Consider the following 19164-nt stretch of genomic DNA (forward strand, 5'->3'; position numbering starts at 1 on the left):
AGTGCAGCAAACCAAGAATCAATACTGGAAACTGCACTTCAGTGCCAGACTGACAGCTTCCACAACAAAACATCGCGTATGCACCTTTTAGACCGAGTTTTGATGCACAGAAACAGTCTATTACAACTGTTGCCATCAAAGACAGAATCCAGATTGAGCAGAAGACCCAAGCTGCAGGCTCTGTAAAGATGTTGAGGAAACAACTGACCACATTCAAGTTTCACAATTGATCAAGCAGAGACATACTGATGTGACACATATAATCCACAGTAACTTATGCCAAAATTACCACGTGCTGGTGGCAAAGAACTGGTGGGATTGCAGGCCAGAAACAAGTTCTCAAAAACAAGCATACCAAAGGGACTTCCAACAGCAGACTGATCAAACGTTGGAACACAATACACCAAACCTCTCAGTTGTGGAGGAGAAGAAAGTGTCTATCATTGACGTTGGTATCCCAGGTGATAGCAGAATCAATGAGAAACAGAAACTTACAGATATGATGACTTTAAAATCTAAGTTTAAGTCAGTGAAAGTGTGAAATTGGTCCAAGTGGTTCTCAGCACACAGGAAACAGTGCAAAAGGAACTTAATGGACACTTGAAAACCATTGTCATTGACGAAATAGCCATCTGTCAACTATTGGGATATGCACAAATTATCTGCCATTATATCACACAGGCCTAGACATTTTTGAAGTGTCCAATTAGAGGTAGAACACAAAATCAGCACAGTGACCTCATTTGTTATGTTTACTGTCAAAGTAGTAATAGCAATAATAATAATAATAAGAAGAAGAAGAAGAAGAAGAAGAAGCATCTTTCAGGAATCTTGTGGCAAAACAGAAATCTGTATCTTTACTACTATATAGAGAGACAAGTCACTGTTTAACATTGTTACAAAAATCTTACTTCAAACTTTTAAACAATGGGAAAACCAGGCTGGAAAGTAACAACATTATGAAAAGGAAAGTTGCTACTCACCATATAGCAGACGCTGAGTCGCAGATAGGCACAACATAAAGACTGTCACAAATATAAGCTGTCGTGTGGGCAACAAGGTCTTTGTCAAAAATAGATCACACACACACACACACACACCTGCAGTCTCTGGCAGCTGAAGACACACTGCAAGTAGTAGGAGCAGCATGTCTTGTGAGGGGTTTAGGATTCTGGGTGTTTAAGGAGGATTCCTCTAGACAGACCAGGAATAGGTTGCCATAGGAGGGTGCCATGCAGGTGCCCATACCCGTTCCATTCCAAGAAGTCCCTTCCATATAGCCTAACCATCTGCAGTCATCGAATCTGCAGCAATGAGTGGTCCCTCTCGAAATATACCTAGGGTCTCACTGAACCCTTCACAGACCGTAATTATTCTCCCAACCTTGTACAAAAACAAATCTCCCATGTCTTATCTTTCCAGCCTCCCAATACCTCCAAGAGTCTCACCAACCAGCCGCAGAGGAGCATTCCCCTCGTAACTCAGTACCACCATATACTGAAGCAACGGAATTACATTCTCCACCAGGGTTTTGACTATCTCTCATTGTGCCCTAAAATGAGAAATGTCCTGCTCACTATCCTTCCCACTCCTCCCACAGTGGTATTGTCCCATCCACTGAACCTACACAATATACTCATCCATCCCTACACAACCCCTGCCTCCAACCCCTTAACTCATGGCTCATATCCCTGTAATATGACCTAGATGCAAAAAGTGTCCCATACACCTTCCCACCACCACCTACTCCAGTCCAGTCACAAACACCACCTATGCCATCAAAGGTAGGGCTCCTTTGAAACCAGTCATGTGATCTAAAACTAAGCTGCAACCACTATGCTGCATTCTACGGGGCATGACAACCAACAAGCTATTTGTCCGCATGAATGACCACCGACAAACTGTGGCCAAGAAACAACTGGACCGCAACTGACCACACTGCCAAACATGACAACCTTCATTTCAGTGACTGCTTCATAGCCTGTGCCACATGGATCCTTCCCACAAACATCAGATTTTCTGAATTGTGCAGTACATCCTTTGTTTCCATAAGCCTACTGGCCTCAACTTTCATTAGTCATTGTCCTCGCCCATGCAGCCCCTTCCCTATTCCCATTCCAAGACTACATAACCTTCATTCCGCAAATGCATTTTACTTCTCTCCTTTTCCACTACCCCCCCCCCCCCCTTTTTCCTCTGCCCTCTGTCTAACCTCCTCCACTTCATCCCTGCGCACTCCCCAGCAGCACTTCACCATCCCCCACTTCCACCCTACCATACCATCCTTCCCCCTCCCCCTCCCCATCCCCGCCCCAGCTACCACTCCCATCATGCACAGCTGCTGCTGCTTGCAGTGTGGCTTCAGCTGCCAGAGACTGCAGTCGTGTGTGTGTGTGTGTGTGTGTGTGTGTGTGTGTGTGTGTGTGTGTGTGTGTATTTTTTACAAAGGCTTTGTTGGCTGAAAGCTTATTTTTGACAGTCTTTTTGTTGTGTCTATCTGCGAATCAGCATCTCCGCTATATGGTGAGCAGCAACTTTTCTTTTCATAATACTGTTACCTTAAATTTTTACATGGTATTGTAATAAATATTCAAAGAGACATAGATTACATAGCTTTATAAACAACACTGTACAGGTTTTCTGTTAAAACTGACTGCAAGGAAGAAAATGCAGTGCTGTACTATACTGTAAAAATGGGCAGTTTCATTTTCTTCCTCACAGTTTGTTTTAGATATTATAGTAGGGCACTTTAGCTATTGGACAAATTGCTTCTCCCATGTATACCTTCTCCTTACGTGTAATTTTGAACAAATATTTTCCACACACCTGTGTGCTGTTTTCTTTTCTTCCTCACATTCAGCTTTACACAAAACTGGATAGTTGTATTTATGGTTGATCAGCTTATGATTAGCATACTACTACAAAATCTGAATCAGCCAAAACTTTGTAATCCTACTCATTTGTAGACTGAAACTATGTGAGATACTGTCATTGAAGCTCCTACCATCACAGATACACCAATAGTAGAGGTCTCTCACACCACACATACCAATGATGCCACGTGATTTACCATTTCCTTTTGAGCGACTTCAAATTCTCTGTCAGTGTTTCACTGGCAACAACAAGGCTCAAGTTGGGAGAGAGGGGGGAAAGGGGGATGGGGATAGGTGGGAGGGGGGGGGGGGGAGGTGAAGGAAGGTGTGAACAGACAGTGGAGGAGGAAGAGGAGGAGGAAATGGATAGTTAGAGAGGTGGAGAAGATGGGGAAGAGTGGGGGTAGGAGAAGGAGATTAGGACGTACACTATGTGATCAAAACTATCCGGACACCTGGCCGAAAATGACTTACAATTTTATGGTGCCCTCCATTGGTAATGCTGGAATTCAGTATGGTGTTAGCCCACCCTTAGCCTTGATGATAGCTTCCACTCTCACCGGCATACGTTCAATCAGGTGCTGGAAGCTTTCTTGGGGAATGGCAGCCCATTCTTCATGGAGTGTTGCACTGAGGAGAGATATCGACGTCAGTCGACGAGGCCTGACACAAAGTCAGCTTTCAAAACATCCCAAAGGTGTTCTATGGGATTCAGGTCAGGACTCTGTGCAGGTCAGTCCGTTACAGGGATGTTATTGTCGTGTAATCAGTCTGCCACAGGCCATGCATTATGAACAGGTGCTCGATCATGTTGAAAGATGCAGTCACCTTCCCCGAATTGCTCTTCAACAGTGGGAAGCAAGAAGGTGCTTGAAACATCAATGTAGACCTCTGCTGTAATAGTGCCATGCAAAACAACAAGGGGTGCAAGCCTCCTCCATGAAAAACATGACTACACCGTAACACCAACACCTCCAAATTTTACTGTTGGCACTACACATGCTGGCAGATTACGTTCACTGGGCGTTCACCATACCCACACCCTGTCATCGGATCGCCACATTGTGTACCTTGATTTGTCACTCCACATAACATTTTTCCACCGTTCACTCATCCTATGTTTAGGCCGCTTATACCAAACAAGGCTTTGTTCGGCATTTACAGTATGATGTGTGGCTTATGAGCAGCCGCTTGACCATGAAATCCATGTTTTCTCACCTCCCACCTAACTGTCATAGTACTTGTGGTGGATCCTGATGCAGTTTGGAATTCCAGTGTGATGGTCTGGATAGATGTCTGCCTATTACACATTACGACCCACTTCAACTCTTGGCAGTCTCTGTCAGTCAACAGACAAGGTCGGCCTGTACCCCTTCACGTTTCCCCTCTACTATCACATCGAAAACAGTGGACCTAGGGATGTTTAGGAATTTGGAAATCTCACGTACAGAAGTATGACACAAGCGACACCCACTCACCAGACCATGTTTGAAGTCTCTGAGCTCCGCAGAGCACCCCATTCTGCTCTCTCACCATGTCTAATGGCTACTGAGGTCACTGATATGGAGTACCTGGCAGCACAATGTACCTAATATGAAAAATGTATGTTTGTGGGGGGTGTACAGATACTTTTGATCACATAGTGTGTATCCTGTTCCATAAATATTTAGCCATTGCGGAGCACTGCTGAGTTTGCTAGCAAACAATGAAGACAGAAACAGAGGTTTAATTTCTGGGATTGAAATCAAGGTTGTTCATCCATTTTTGCTTCCAACTCCCTACTTCAAATATTCATCTCCTGACTCAGAGACAGGGTAATTCTTTTTTTTTCCTTTTCCACTTCATTTTCAGTGATGAAACTGTGTGTTGTGTCTCCTTCACAGAATTTATCTTGTTCATTTCAGCAATAGCAATGTTGGTTATCATAAGATGGCCAAAATGGTTTGAAACATTCTGTTTTAATCTGAAACTAAAACATTTAGAGAGATAAAGCTCTTTGCCTAAAGTGAAAAGGGCAGTTGCTAAGTGACAGGACTGGAGCCTGCACCAAATGAACAGAAACAAAAACACAAATAGTTCATAATGCATATTTTAAGTAGTATGCATTGACAATGTATGTGCTTTCAGGCGATGGTTAATGTTCTTTCATTGAAACAAGACTGAGTAATGTACTTACATTTGATGAAGAATAATGTTCTTTCAATTTAGCACATACATCTGTTAACTTACGTAACAACCAGAAATATTTTATTCGACAGCCTAGATCAAGAATAAAATGTAATAATATCAAATTTGAATAAATAGATAGCCTACTTAAAGGATATCGAGACAAATTATTCCTTCAAATCACTATGGGTAGCTCTTCAAGCCAACTTAAGGTTTTGCATGTCCAAAAGCATGTAATACAAATCACTTTTGTGTGCACTAAAGAATGTGTTGTGAAGGTATGTTCAAGGGACTATCTGTGGTGTCACCGCCAGACACGACACTTGCTAGGTGGTAGCCTTTAAATCGGCCGCAGTCCGTTAATATACGTCGGACCCGCGTGTCGCCACTATCAGTGATTGCAGACCGAGCGCCGCCACACGGCAGGTCTAGAGAGACTTCCTAGCACTCTCCCCAGTTGTACAGCCGACTTTGCTAGCGATGGTTCACTGACAAATTACGCTCTCATTTGCCAAGACGATAGTTAGCATAGCCTTCAGCTACATCATTTGCTACGACCTAGCAAGGCGCCATTACCAGTTACTATCGACGCTGTAAAACATGTACCATCAAGAGTGATGTTCACCAATTATGGATTCAAGTTAAGTATTCCAGAAGCTACGTACGTTTTTTGCTAGTCTCAATTCCTTGTCCTGTTCCAGACGTCACGCCAGCCTGCGCGAGCGAAAACGCATGCCTTTCGGCTTCCTTATAGTGGGTTGGCTGTCTTGCCAATCCACAACACTATCGGTACTAACCATTCCTTCTGAATAATTTCTGAATGAATTTGGTTGTAACATATATTTTCCAAACTCTGTTGATGGTATGAATTCTAGAAATCCAAGTAATCTATGTAAATATTTAAATTCATGATATGAGTATTAGAGGGAAACATTCCACGTGGGAAAAATATATCTAAAAACAAAGATGATGTAACTTACCAAACGAAAGCGTTGGCATGTTGATAGACATACAAACAAACACACACACACACAAACAAAATTCAAGCTTTCGCAACCAACGGTTGCTTCATCAGGAAAGAGGGATGGAGAGGGAAAGACGAAAGGATGGGGGTTTTAAGGGAGAGGGTAAGGAGTCATTCCAATCCCGGGAGCGGAAAGACTTACCTTAGAGAGAAAAAAGGACTGGTATACGCTCGCACACACACACACACACACACACACATATCCATCCGCACATATACAGACACAAGCAGACATTATTATTATGATCTGCTTGTGTCTGTATATGTGCAGATGGATGTGTGTGTGTGTGTGTGTGTGTGTGTGTGTGTGTGTGTGTGTGTGTGTGTGTGCGCGCGCGCGCCTATCAACATGCCAGCGCTTTCGTTTGGTAAGGTACATCATCTTTGTTTTTAGATATAAATATTTAAATTCCCTTAATTTGGCCCAAAATGATATTTGTCATTCAGGAATATGGCTTTCCAGTGGCCATATGGTGTTTAACTACTGATAACTCCCAGCTTAATAGGAGCCTAAAGGATTTATTGGTGGACGATGTCTTCTACTCCACTGATGAATTTCTTAGAACCAACTGATGTATATATTGTTAATAATATCGAATAACATATTGCGTAAAAACTGACTTTTGCACATCTTCATTGCAGTAATGTAATCTACTTAAATATGTGCTGTAAACTTAGTTTCTGTTTTATGTGTGTGGCTAAAACAGACTAAGAATTTTCACATGCATTGCATGGCATTATAGATTTATATGTTTTTTGACAAATTTTCTAGTAACTACTGAAATATTTATTTTTCTGAATTGTACAATTAACTGTATTTGATAGTTTTTTAATCCTATTCTCCAACATCCATTAATGGATGGTGAAATGAAAGAGTCATTAAACAATACCGTGTGTCAAAGTGAAAAACTAATTCAAGAGAGCATTAAGTCACCAGTGGTTAACTATAGCACACAGGCAAACACAAATCACAAACTTGAGTGCTTACACTGGAATAATATGGCACATACATAACTTTTCTTTATCATTAATACTTGGGCGTAGCAGACCTCTGATCAATGAATCTAGTGTTTAATTCTCTACTGCATGAATTCCTGTTAGGAAACCAATTCCAATGAAAAAATACCTAGTGGTAGGGTCTGATACACAACAGTTGAACACAGAAATTTTGACTTAATTTTGATTGTCATATGGCAAAACATTGATTAATTAATAATCATTCAGTTAGAGAGATGTCAAAAGAAACTGTAATGATTAAGCACGCACCATCTTACATACCTCAAATTTGTTCCTTCTACATTTACATCTACATCTATACTCCGCGAGCCACCTTACGGTGTGTGGCGGAGGGTACTTATTGTACCACTATCTGATCCCCCCTTCCCTGTTCCATTCACGAATTGTGCGTGGGAAGAACGACTGCTTGTAAGTCTCCGTATTTGCTCTAATTTCTCGGATCTTTTCGTTGTGATCATTACGCGAGATATATGTGGGCGGTAGTAATATGTTGCCCATCTCTTCCCGGAATGTGCTCCTTCGTAATTTCGATAATAAACCTCTCCGTATCGCGTAACGCCTTTCTTGAAGTGTCCGCCACTGGAGCTTGTTCAGCATCTCTGTAACGCTCTCGCGCTGACTAAATGTCCCCATGACGAATCGCGCTGCTTTTCGCTGGATCATGTCTATCTCTTCTATTAATCCAACCTGGTAAGGGTCCCATACTGATGAGCAATACTCAAGAATCGGACGAACAAGCGTTTTGTAAGCTACTTCTTTCGTCGATGAGTCACATTTTCTTAGAATTCTTCCTATGAATCTCAACCTGGCGCCTGCTTTTCCCACTATTTGTTTTATGTGATCATTCCACTTCAGATCGCTCCGGATAGTAACTCCTAAGTATTTTACGGTCGTTACCGCTTCCAATGATTTACCACCTATGGCATAATCGTACTGGAATGGATTTCTGCCCCTATGTATGCGCATTATATTACATTTATCTACGTTTAGGGAAAGCTGCCAGCTGTCGCACCATGCATTAATCCTCTGCAGGTCCTCCTGGAGTACGTACGAGTCTTCTGATGTTGCTACTTTCTTGTAGACAACCGTGTCATCTGCAAATAGCCTCACGGAGCTACCGATGTTGTCAACTAAGTCATTTATGTATATTGTAAACAATAAAGGTCCTATCACACTTCCCTGCGGTACTCCCGAAATTACCTCTACATCTGCAGATTTTGAACCGTTAAGAATGACATGTTGTGTTCTTTCTTCTAGGAAATCCTGAATCCAATCACAAACCTGGTCCGATATTCCGTAAGCTCGTATTTTTTTCACTAAACGTAAGTGCGGAACCGTATCAAATGCCCTCCTGAAGTCCAGGAATACGGCATCAATCTGCTCGCCAGTGTCTACGGCACTGTGAATTTCTTGGGCAAATAGGGCGAGCTGAGTTTCACATAATCTCTGTTTGCGGAATCCATGTTGGTTATGATGAAGGAGATTTGTATTATCTAAGAACGTCATAATACGAGAACACAAAACATGTTCCATTATTCTACAACAGATTGACGTAAGCGAAATAGGCCTATAATTATTCGCATCTGATTTATGACCCTTCTTGAAAATGGGAACGACCTGCGCTTTCTTCCAGTCGCTAGGTACTTTACGTTCTTCCAGCGATCTACGATAAATTGCTGATAGAAAGGGGGCAAGTTCTTTAGCATAATCACTGTAGAATCTTAAGGGTATCTCGTCTGGTCCGGATGCTTTTCCGCTACTAAGTGATAGCAGTTGTTTTTCAATTCCGATATCGTTTATTTCAATATTTTCCATTTTGGCGTCCGTGCGACGGCTGAAGTCAGGGACCGTGTTACGATTTTCCGCAGTGAAACAGTTTCGGAACACTGAATTCAGTATTTCTGCCTTTCTTCGGTCGTCCTCTGTTTCGGTGCCATCGTGGTCAACGAGTGACTGAATAGGGGATTTAGATCCGCTTACCGATTTTACATATGACCAAAACTTTTTAGGGTTCTTGTTTAGATTGTTTGCCAATGTTTTATGTTCGAATTCGTTGAATGCTTCTCTCATTGCTCTCTTTACGCTCTTTTTCGCTTCGTTCAGCTTTTCCTTATCAGCTATGATTCGACTACTCTTAAACCTATGATGAAGCTTTCTTTGTTTCCGTAGTACCTTTCGTACATGATTGTTATACCACGGTGGATCTTTCCCCTCACTTTGGACCTTAGTCGGTACGAACTTATCTAAGGCGTACTGGACGATGTTTCTGAATTTTTTCCATTTTTGTTCCACATCCTCTTCCTCAGAAATGAACGTTTGATGGTGGTCACTCAGATATTCTGCGATTTGTGCCCTATCACTCTTGTTAAGCAAATATATTTTCCTTCCTTTCTTGGCATTTCTTATTACACTTGTAGTCATTGATGCAACCACTGACTTATGATCACTGATACCCTCTTCTACATTCACGGAGTCGAAAAGTTCCGGTCTATTTGTTGCTATGAGGTCTAAAACGTTAGCTTCACGAGTTGGTTCTCTAACTATCTGCTCGAAGTAATTCTCGGACAAGGCAGTCAGGATAATGTCACAAGAGTCTCTGTCCCTGGCTCCAGTTCTGATTGTGTGACTATCCCATTCTATACTTGGTAGATTGAAGTCTCCCCCTATTACAATAGTATGATCACGAAACTTCTTCACGACGTTCTGCAGGTTCTCTCTGAGGCGCTCAACTACTACGGTTGCTGATGCAGGTGGTCTATAGAAGCATCCGACTATCATATCTGACCCACCTTTGATACTTAACTTAACCCAGATTATTTCACATTCGCATTCGCTAATAACTTCACTGGATATTATTGAATTCTTTACTGCTATAAATACTCCTCCACCATTGGCGTTTATCCTATCCTATCCAGCTGCTTTTGCATGTGTTTCTGTACACCCTAGCTTCAGTAAAGATAGTGATTTTGAACTAGCTCGGTGTAGCCAGATAGTGTGTTTGTCAGAACAGAATATCATGCATATACAAGTGGTTTCCTTAACATTCTAAGTAAACTTACAGTTTGTTGCAAAATGGCAACATTATGCAATAGAGGATTAAGATTATCAAGAATATTGATACCCCAAAGAAAGCATGTAACTAAAAACATGGTCCCCCACTTTTGCTGATCAAAAATTAACTAAGGGCGATTACAGCCTTCACATCCACGAGAAAACTTGGAATAAAGAGGATGTGATAAGAAGCTCCTAAGAAATTAATGGTGAGTGGGTTGGGGGAGTTAAGCATCTCACAGTAATGAGTCTTCTTTTCTCTCAGCTTTAGTTTAACTGCAGTTTTTAAAATGTTCAGATGTGTGTGAAATCTTATGGGACTTAACTGCTAAGGTCATCAGTCCCTAAGCTTACACACTACTTAACCTAAATTATCCTAAGAACACACACACACACACACACACACACACACACACACACACACACGCCCGAGGGAGGACTCGATAAATAATTTAAATGGGCTAATATTCAAACAAATAACACACATTTAAATATTAAGTATTTCAAAATTTATGATTCATAAATCTCAATAGAATTATATTCCAACGTAAGGCTAAAAACATGAAATTACAAAATTCCTGAAGTACCCTCAGATTTTGCCAATTTTTCCAGATGAAATTTAATTCCCTGTGAACTGTAGGATTTTCCACAAGAATCACTACCCTGTAGCAATAATTTCAAAAGCAAAGACATCAAATGTCAATAATTTCAAAAGCAAAGACATCGAATGTCCACATCTTCATACAAATGGATGTCATCCCTGCTCGAGATGTTCCAGTTTCACACATTGTGTGCCAAGAACTAGGTAGAAAGAAAACAGGACAGGAGCCTCACCAGCCGTCACTGTCCTGGGCGTTGACATCACAGCCGAAGGCAACGAGGAAGCGCACAATGCCAAGGTGCCCTGCGCAGATGGCATTGTGCAGGGCGGTGATGCCCTCGTCATTGGCAGCACTGGGGTCGGGCACGCGGCCCGCTGTAGCACGCACCAGCTCCAGCTCACCCTCCAGGCTGGCGTCCAGAAGCAGCGCCAACGGGTCAAAGCTCACCCGCCGTAGCTGCCCACCCTTGCCCTCCCCGCTGCCATTGCCAGATCCCGTGTTGCCACTGTTTGTCCCCACTTTCAGGTTACCTTTCCTCCTCACCACTGCCGAATCACCACCTGCACATAAAAGAATATCTCAATGTACATTTGTATTGAAAGGATAATTTACTGCAACAACAAAAAGTATGCAAATGGTAGTCTACTTGGCACAGCACTCATTATCCTTGATCACAAATATGTACATAGATAACTAGTTTCAGCAAATTAAACTGCCATCTTTGAATTGAAAATATTTAAGAAACAGGTTACAGGCCACAACTCAACAGAATATGTGCAAGAAAACAGACTGCATAGCAATACTGAGACATACCACTTAGTGCAGTGCAATAGTGTCTACATCAATGTTTATCGTTAGACATCTTTTCGTAACTGCATTTTGACATTGTACTACATGACGTGTATTTTGGTACCTGTTTATTACACCACTCTGATGTACCTACCACATTAATTAGTGTTGTGGGGCATAACATAATGCCTTTACTGTGAGGTGCATTTATTACAGCCATATTTTGTGTGTATGTGTAAATATTTTTGATTGTGTGTATCTACCCATATACTTACTTTTAATCTCTGCAATACAGGAAAAGATAGATTGCAACTTACCATAAAGATGACACTTTAAGTTGCATATAGGCAAAATTAAAAGAAACTTACACATAAGCTTTCAACCACAGTTTTCATCAGAAAAAGAAAGAGAAACACACACCATTCCTTCACACAAGCAAGCTCACCTCACACAAACATGGACACTGACTGCTGCAGCTGGCAGTCATTTATGCATGAGATGGTCTCACTTGTGTGAATGAATGATATGTATTTCTCTCTCTCTTTCTGATGGGGGCTGCGGCTGAAAGCTTATGCGTAAGTGTCTTAATTGGGCCTGTCTGCAACTTAATGCATCATCTTTACAGTAAGTAGGATTACCTTTTCCTACATTATTGATATTCTAACATGGAGTTCCCATTCTTATGTCTTTAATTGTGAGACACAGTTATGATAAAAGTCTGACTATAATGATCGCTGTAGACAGTAATTAGTAAGTAACTTTATTGCTATGCAGTCTGTTTCTTTCTGTGGCCTGTAATCTGTTTTTAAAAAATTTAGATTTGAAGTTCGCAATTTTATTTGCTGAAACTAGTTACTGATGTACAAATATTTGCGATCAGGGTTAAAGTGTTTCCACAAGAAGACTACACCACTGATTATCGATTGCCTCCTACACGACTGACAATGTCAGGCAGTTGTAAATAAGAATAAAAGATTGCAGGAAGATAGAATTTTGCTCTCCATGCTACTATATCCTGTCCAAGCCTCCATCTCTGAGTAACTACTGTCACCTCCATCCCTCTAAATCTGCTTAGTGTATTCAACTCTTGGTCTCCCTCAACAATTTTTACCCTCCACGCTACCCTCCAACACTAAATAGTTGATCCTTTGATGCCTCAGAACAGGTACTACCAGCGTTGTTCTGTCGAACCACATTTCGAAAGCTACTATTCTCTTCTTGTCTAAACTGTTTACTGTCCATGTTTCACTTCCATGCTTGGCTACACTCCATACAATCACTTTCAGAAGAGACTTCTGGCACATGGGCAAACACTCCTTAAATCTATAATCGATTCTCTTCTTCGAAACACATTCCTCACCATCACACGTCTACATTTTATATCCTGTTTACTTTGACCATCACCAGTTATTTTTCTGCCAAAATATCAAAATTCATCTTCTACTTTAAGTGTCTCATTTATTAATCTAATTCCCTCAGCATTACCTGATTTAATCCAACTACATTCCACTTTCCTCATTTTGATTTTGTTGATGTTCATCTCGTATTTTCTTTTCAAGACACTGTCGATTCTGTTCAACTGCTCTTCTAGGTCCTTTGCTGTCTCTGACAGAATTACGTCATCTGCAAACCTCAAAGTTTTTATTTCTTCTCCATGAATTTTAATGCCTACTCCAAAATTTTCTTTTGTTTCCTTTGCTGCTCGCTCAATATACAGACTGAATAACATCGGGGATAGGCTACAACCCTGTCTCACTCCATTCTCAACCATGCTTCCCTTTCATGCCCGTCAACTCATAACTGCCATCTGGCTTCTGTACACATTGTAAATAGCCTTTCGTTCCCTGTATTTTACACCTCCTACCTTCAGAATTGGAAAGAGTATATTCCAGTCAACTTTGTCAAAAGCTTTCTGTATGTCCACAAGTGCTATAAACATAGGTTTGCCTTTCCTTAACCTCTCTTCCAAGATAAGTCGTAGGGTCAGTATTACGTCGCATGTCCCTATATTTTTACAGAATCCATGCTGGCCTTCCCCTAGGTTGGCTTCTACCAGTTTTTCCACTTGTCTGCAAAAGAATTCATGTTAGTATTTTGCAACAATGACTTATTGAACTGATAGTTTGATAATTTTCACACTTGTCAGCAACTGTTTTCATTGGAATTGGAGTTGTTATATTCTCCTTTAAGTCTGAGGCTATTTGCTGGCTCATTCATCTTGCTCATCAGATCGAACAGTTTTTTATGGCTGGCTCTCCCACAACTATCAGTAGTTCTAATGGAGTGTTGTCTACTCCCAGGGCCTTGTTTCAACTTGTCTTTCAGTGCCCTGTCAAATTCTTCATGCAGTATCATATCTCCCATCTTACCTTCATGTACGTCCCCTTCAATTTCCCTAATACTCCCCTCAAGTACATCACCCTTGTATAGACCCTCTATACACTCATTCCACCTTTTTGCTTTCCCTCCTTTGCTTAGGACAGGCCTTCCATCTGAGCTGTTCATACGGGTGATTTTCTTTTCTCCAAAAGTATCTCTAATTTTCCTGTACATGGCATTTATCTTACCCTAGTGAAATATGCTTCTACATCTTTAGATTTGTCCTCTAGCAATTCCTCTTAGCCATTTTGCATTTCCTGCCGATCTCATTTTTGAAATGTTTGTATTCAGTTTTGCCTGCTTCATTTATGGCATTTTTATATTGTCTCCTTTCCTCAATTAAATCCAATATCTCTCGGGTTACCCACGTATTTCTATTAGCCCTCATCTTTTTATCTACTTTATCCTCTGCTGCCTTCACTATTTCATATCTCAAAGCTACCTACTCATCTTCTACTTTATTTCTTTCCTCTGTTCTTGTCAATTGTTCCCCAATGTTCTCTCTGAAACACGCTACAACCTCTGGTTCTTACAGTTTATCCAGGTTCCATCTCCTTAAATTTCTACCTTTTTGCAGTTTCTTCAGTTATTTTTAATGATATAAGAAAACATGAGAGGAAACTTGTGCTGCGGTTGCTCAATCAGATGAGCAGCCTCAATGAAACTCATGAGCAGCTGCAGTTCAGTTATCATGGCCAACAATAAAGCACCACATTCACCTCATTAAAAAAGATTTTAAAGTGAAAGAATTGAGACTGATGTTTGTCAGTGAACTGACTGACGATGTAGTGAAGCAGCGAGTTGCAACCTGTCATTCTTTACTGGCACAATTTCCAAATGCTGTGCTTCACTTGCTTCACTTGACTGTGTTGTTTCCCAATGAATGTGCAATATAATACAGCTCACACAAGAGGAATTGTAGTTATCTGATTTTTATTATGTTGTTGTTGTTGTTGTGGTCTTCAGTCCTGAGACTGGTTTGATGCAGCTCTCCATGCTACTCTATCCTGTGCAAGCTTTTTCATCTCCCAGTACCTACTACAACCTACATCCTTCTGAATCTGCTTAGTGTATTCATCTCTTGGTCTCCCTCTACGATTTTTACCCTCCACGCTGCCCTCCAATACTAAATTGGTGATCCCTTGATGCCTCAGAACATGTCCTACCAACCGATCCCTTCTTCTGGTCAAGTTGTGCCACAAACTTCTCTTCTCCCCAATCCTATTCAATACTTCCTCATTAGTTATGTGATCTACCCATCTAATCTTCAGCATTCTTCTGTAGCACCACATTTCGAAAGCTTCTATTCTCTTCTTGTCCAAACTATTTATCGTCCATGTTTCACTTCCATACATGGCTATACTCCATACGAATACTTTCAGAAATGACTTCCTGACACTTAAATCTATACTGGATGTTAACAAATTTCTCTTCTTCAGAAACACTTTCCTTGCCATTGCCAGCCTACATCTTATATCCTCTCTACTTCGACCATCATCAGTTATTTTGCTCCCCAAATAGCAAAACTCCTTTACTACTTTAAGTGCCTCATTTCCTAATCTAATTCCCTCAGCATCACCTGACTTAATTAGACTACATTCCATTATCCTTGTTTTGCTTTTGTTGATGTTCATCTTATATCCTCCTTTCAAGACACTGTCCATTCCATTCAACTGCTCTTCCAAGTCCTTTGCTGTCTCTGACAGAATTACAATGTCATCGGCGAACCTCAAAGTTTTTATTTCTTCTCCATGAATTTTAATACCTACTCCGAATTTTTCTTTTGTTTCCTTTACTGCTTGCTCAATGTACAGATTGAACAACATTGGGGAGAGGCTACAACCCTGTCTTACTCCCTTCCCAACCACTGCTTCCCTTTCATGTCCCTCGACTCTTATAACTGCCATCTGGTTTCTGTACAAATTGTAAATAGCCTTTCGCTCCCTGTATTTTACCCCTGCCACCTTTAGAATTTGAAAGAGAGTATTCCAGTCAACATTGTCAAAAGCTTTCTCTAGGTCTACAAATGCTAGAAACGTAGGTTTGCCTTTCCTTAATCTTTCTTCTAAGATAAGTCGTAAGGTCAGTATTGCCTCACGTGTTCCAGTGTTTCTACGGAATCCAAACTGATCTTCCCCGAGGTTGGCTTCTACTAGTTTTTCCATTCGTCTGTAAAGAATTCGTGTTAGTATTTTGCAGCTGTGACTTATTAAACTGATAGTTCGGTAATTTTCACATCTGTCAACACCTGCTTTCTTTGGGATTGGAATTATTATATTCTTCTTGAAGCCTGAGGGTATTTCGCCTGTTTCATACATCTTGCTCACCAGATGGTAGAGTTTTGTCAGGACTGGCTCTCCCACGGCCGTCAGTAGTTCCAATGGAATATTGTCTACTCCGGGGGCCTTGTTTCGACTCAGGTCTTTCAGTGCTCTGTCAAACTCTTCACGCAGTATCATATCTCCCATTTCATCTTCATCTACATCCTCTTCCATTTCCATAATATTGTCCTCAAGTACATCGCCCTTGTATAGACCCTCTATATACTCCTTCCACCTTTCTGCTTTCCCTTCTTTGCTTAGAACTGGGTTTCCATCTGAGCTCTTGATATTCATACAAGTCGTTCTCTTATCTCCAAAGGTCTCTTTAATTTTCCTGTAAGCGGTATCTATCTTACCCCTAGTGAGATAGGCCTCTACATCCTTACATTTGTCCTCTAGCCATCCCTGCTTAGCCATTTTGCACTTCCTGTCGATCTCATTTTTGAGACGTTTGTATTCCTTTTTGCCTGTTTCACTTACTGCATTTTTATATTTTCTCCTTTCATCAATTAAATACAATATTTCTTCTGTTACCCAAGGATTTCTACTAGCCCTCGTCTTTTTACCTACTTGATCCTCTGCTGCCTTCACTACTTCATCCCTCAAAGCTACCCATTCTTCTTCTACTGTATTTATTTCCCCCATTCCTGTCAATTGTTCCCTTATGCTCTCCCTGAATCCCTGTACTACCTCTGGTTCTTTTAGTTTATCCAGGTCCCATCTCCTTAAATTCCCACCTTTTTGCAGTTTCTTCAGTTTTAATCTACAGGTCATAACCAATAGATTGTGGTCAGAGTCCACATCTGCCCCTGGAAATGTCTTACAATTTAAAACCTGGTTCCTAAATCTCTGTCTTACCATTATATAATCTATCTGATACCTTTTAGTATCTCCAGGGTTCTTCCATGTATACAACCTTCTTTCATGATTCTTAAACCAAGTGTTAGTTATGATTATTTGTGCTCTGTGCAAAATTCGACCAGGCGGCTTCCTCTTTCATTTCTGTCCCCCAATCCATATTCACCTACTATGTTTCCTTCTCTCCCTTTTCCTACACTCGAATTCCAGTCACCCATGACTATTAAATTTTCATCTCCCTTCACAATCTGAATAATTTCTTCTATTTCATCATACATTTCTTCAATTTCTTCGTCATCTGCAGAGCTAGTTGGCATATAAACTTGTACTACTGTAGTAGGCGTGGGCTTCGTATCTATCTTGGCCACAATAATGCGTTCACTATGCTGTTTGTAGTAGCTTACCTGCAATCCTATTTTCCTATTCATTATTAAACCTACTCCTGCATTACCCCTATTTGATTTTGTGTTTATAACCCTGTAGTCACCTGACCAGAAGTCTTGTTCCTCCTGCCACCGAACTTCACTAATTCCCACTATATCTAACTTCAACCTATCCATTTCCCTTTTTAAATTTTCTAACCTACCTGCCCGATTAAGGGATCTGACATTCCACGCTCCGATCCATAGAACGCCAGTTTTCTTTCTCCTGATAACTACATCCTCTTGAGTAGTCCCCGCCCGGAGATCCGAATGGGGGACTATTTTACCTCCGGAATATTTTACCCAAGAGGACGCCATCATCATGTAAACATACAGTAAAGCTGCATGCCCTCGGGAAAAATTACGGCTGTAGTTTCCCCTTGCTTTCAGCCATTCGCAGTACCAGCACAGCAAGGCAGTTTTGGTTATTGTTACAAGGCCAGATCAGTCAATCATCCAGACTGTTGCCCTTGCAACTACTGAAAAGGCTGCTGCCCCTCTTCAGGAACCACACGTTTGTCTGGCCTCTCAACAGATACCCCTCCGTTGTGGTTGCACCTACGGTACGGCTATCTGTATCGCTGAGGCACGCAAGCCTCCCCACCAACGGCAAGGTCCATGGTTCATGGGGGGGATTTTTATTATACGAGCTCGAATGTCGTCATTGCCCCTGTTCAGAATATATTTTTATAAGAGTATGTGTAAGGAAAGTCGCAGATGTGATTTGTATCTTACTAACCCATCACAGGGAATAATCCCATCCTATTTGGGTCAGCATCAGTACAACACTAATGATGAATTCTGCAAAAGTTTTGCGGAAGCCTTTCGAAGCATAAATTCTGAGAAGCTCTGCAAGATATTGAAAATAACATGATGATGAATAAATCTCTGTGTGAGGAATGATAGTTCACATGCTCATCTGCAAGATGCATCGTTTTTATGTGTAACCACATTCAAACATAAAATAAAGTACTTTGACCTAGAGGTATCAGGCTTCCTGGATACAATGCAGAAAAAAACAAATGAAACTTTCAGAACCAATAGCTCCTTTCTCATGAAGAAAAGGTATATGGTTAGGGAACATTAAAAAGGAGGGACTACTGTTAAACAGTTAGAAAAAATCTTCTGCAGTATGTCTCAAGTTCCTGTTACACTACATAGGCTATTTTGATCATCCCATCTGATATTCATTTACGTGAACTCTGGAGATGGGAATTTACCATCAAACATATTCACATATCCTCACATCCAAACACCCTCTTCAACCAAAAATTCCAAAAATAACTGTTTCTTTCTTCCTTTTCTTTATTTATTCACTCCATAACTTTTTTATCTTTTTGCCCCACTACTCCCCCCCCCCCCCCGCTATCTCCCCCCCACCCCCCCACCCCACCCCACCCCTTACCCTCTGCCCACTTTATTAGCCATCAAGGATAGGACAGAACAATATACGATAGTATAGTATATGACAATAACATGGAACTGAAATTAACAGTCAGTGACAGAAGAAAGTGGTTGCATTGACAAGGCATTACCCTTAGAATGGGTGTGCTTATTGCTGTTCATTGTACGTTAATATGTAATGTAATCTATATGGTTTGTATTCAGTAATTTTGCTGGACAAAACTTAACTGTCTCACACTCCAGCTCACACTCACCTTT

General features: G+C 41.0%; 1 protein-coding gene across 1 annotated transcript in view; it reads right to left on the reverse strand.

Moving 5' to 3' along the window:
* LOC126424610 (apoptosis-stimulating of p53 protein 2) overlaps positions 1–19164 on the reverse strand; it is a 160357-nt gene that overhangs the window by 12012 nt on the left and 129181 nt on the right. The window contains exon 15 of the mRNA XM_050087349.1: positions 10966–11293. Within this exon, the coding sequence (XP_049943306.1) occupies positions 10966–11293 (328 nt within the window). The remainder of the gene's footprint in view (positions 1–10965; positions 11294–19164) is intronic.

Source organism: Schistocerca serialis, chromosome 10 (genome assembly GCF_023864345.2).
Source record: "Schistocerca serialis cubense isolate TAMUIC-IGC-003099 chromosome 10, iqSchSeri2.2, whole genome shotgun sequence".
Lineage (NCBI taxonomy): Eukaryota > Metazoa > Arthropoda > Insecta > Orthoptera > Acrididae > Schistocerca > Schistocerca serialis.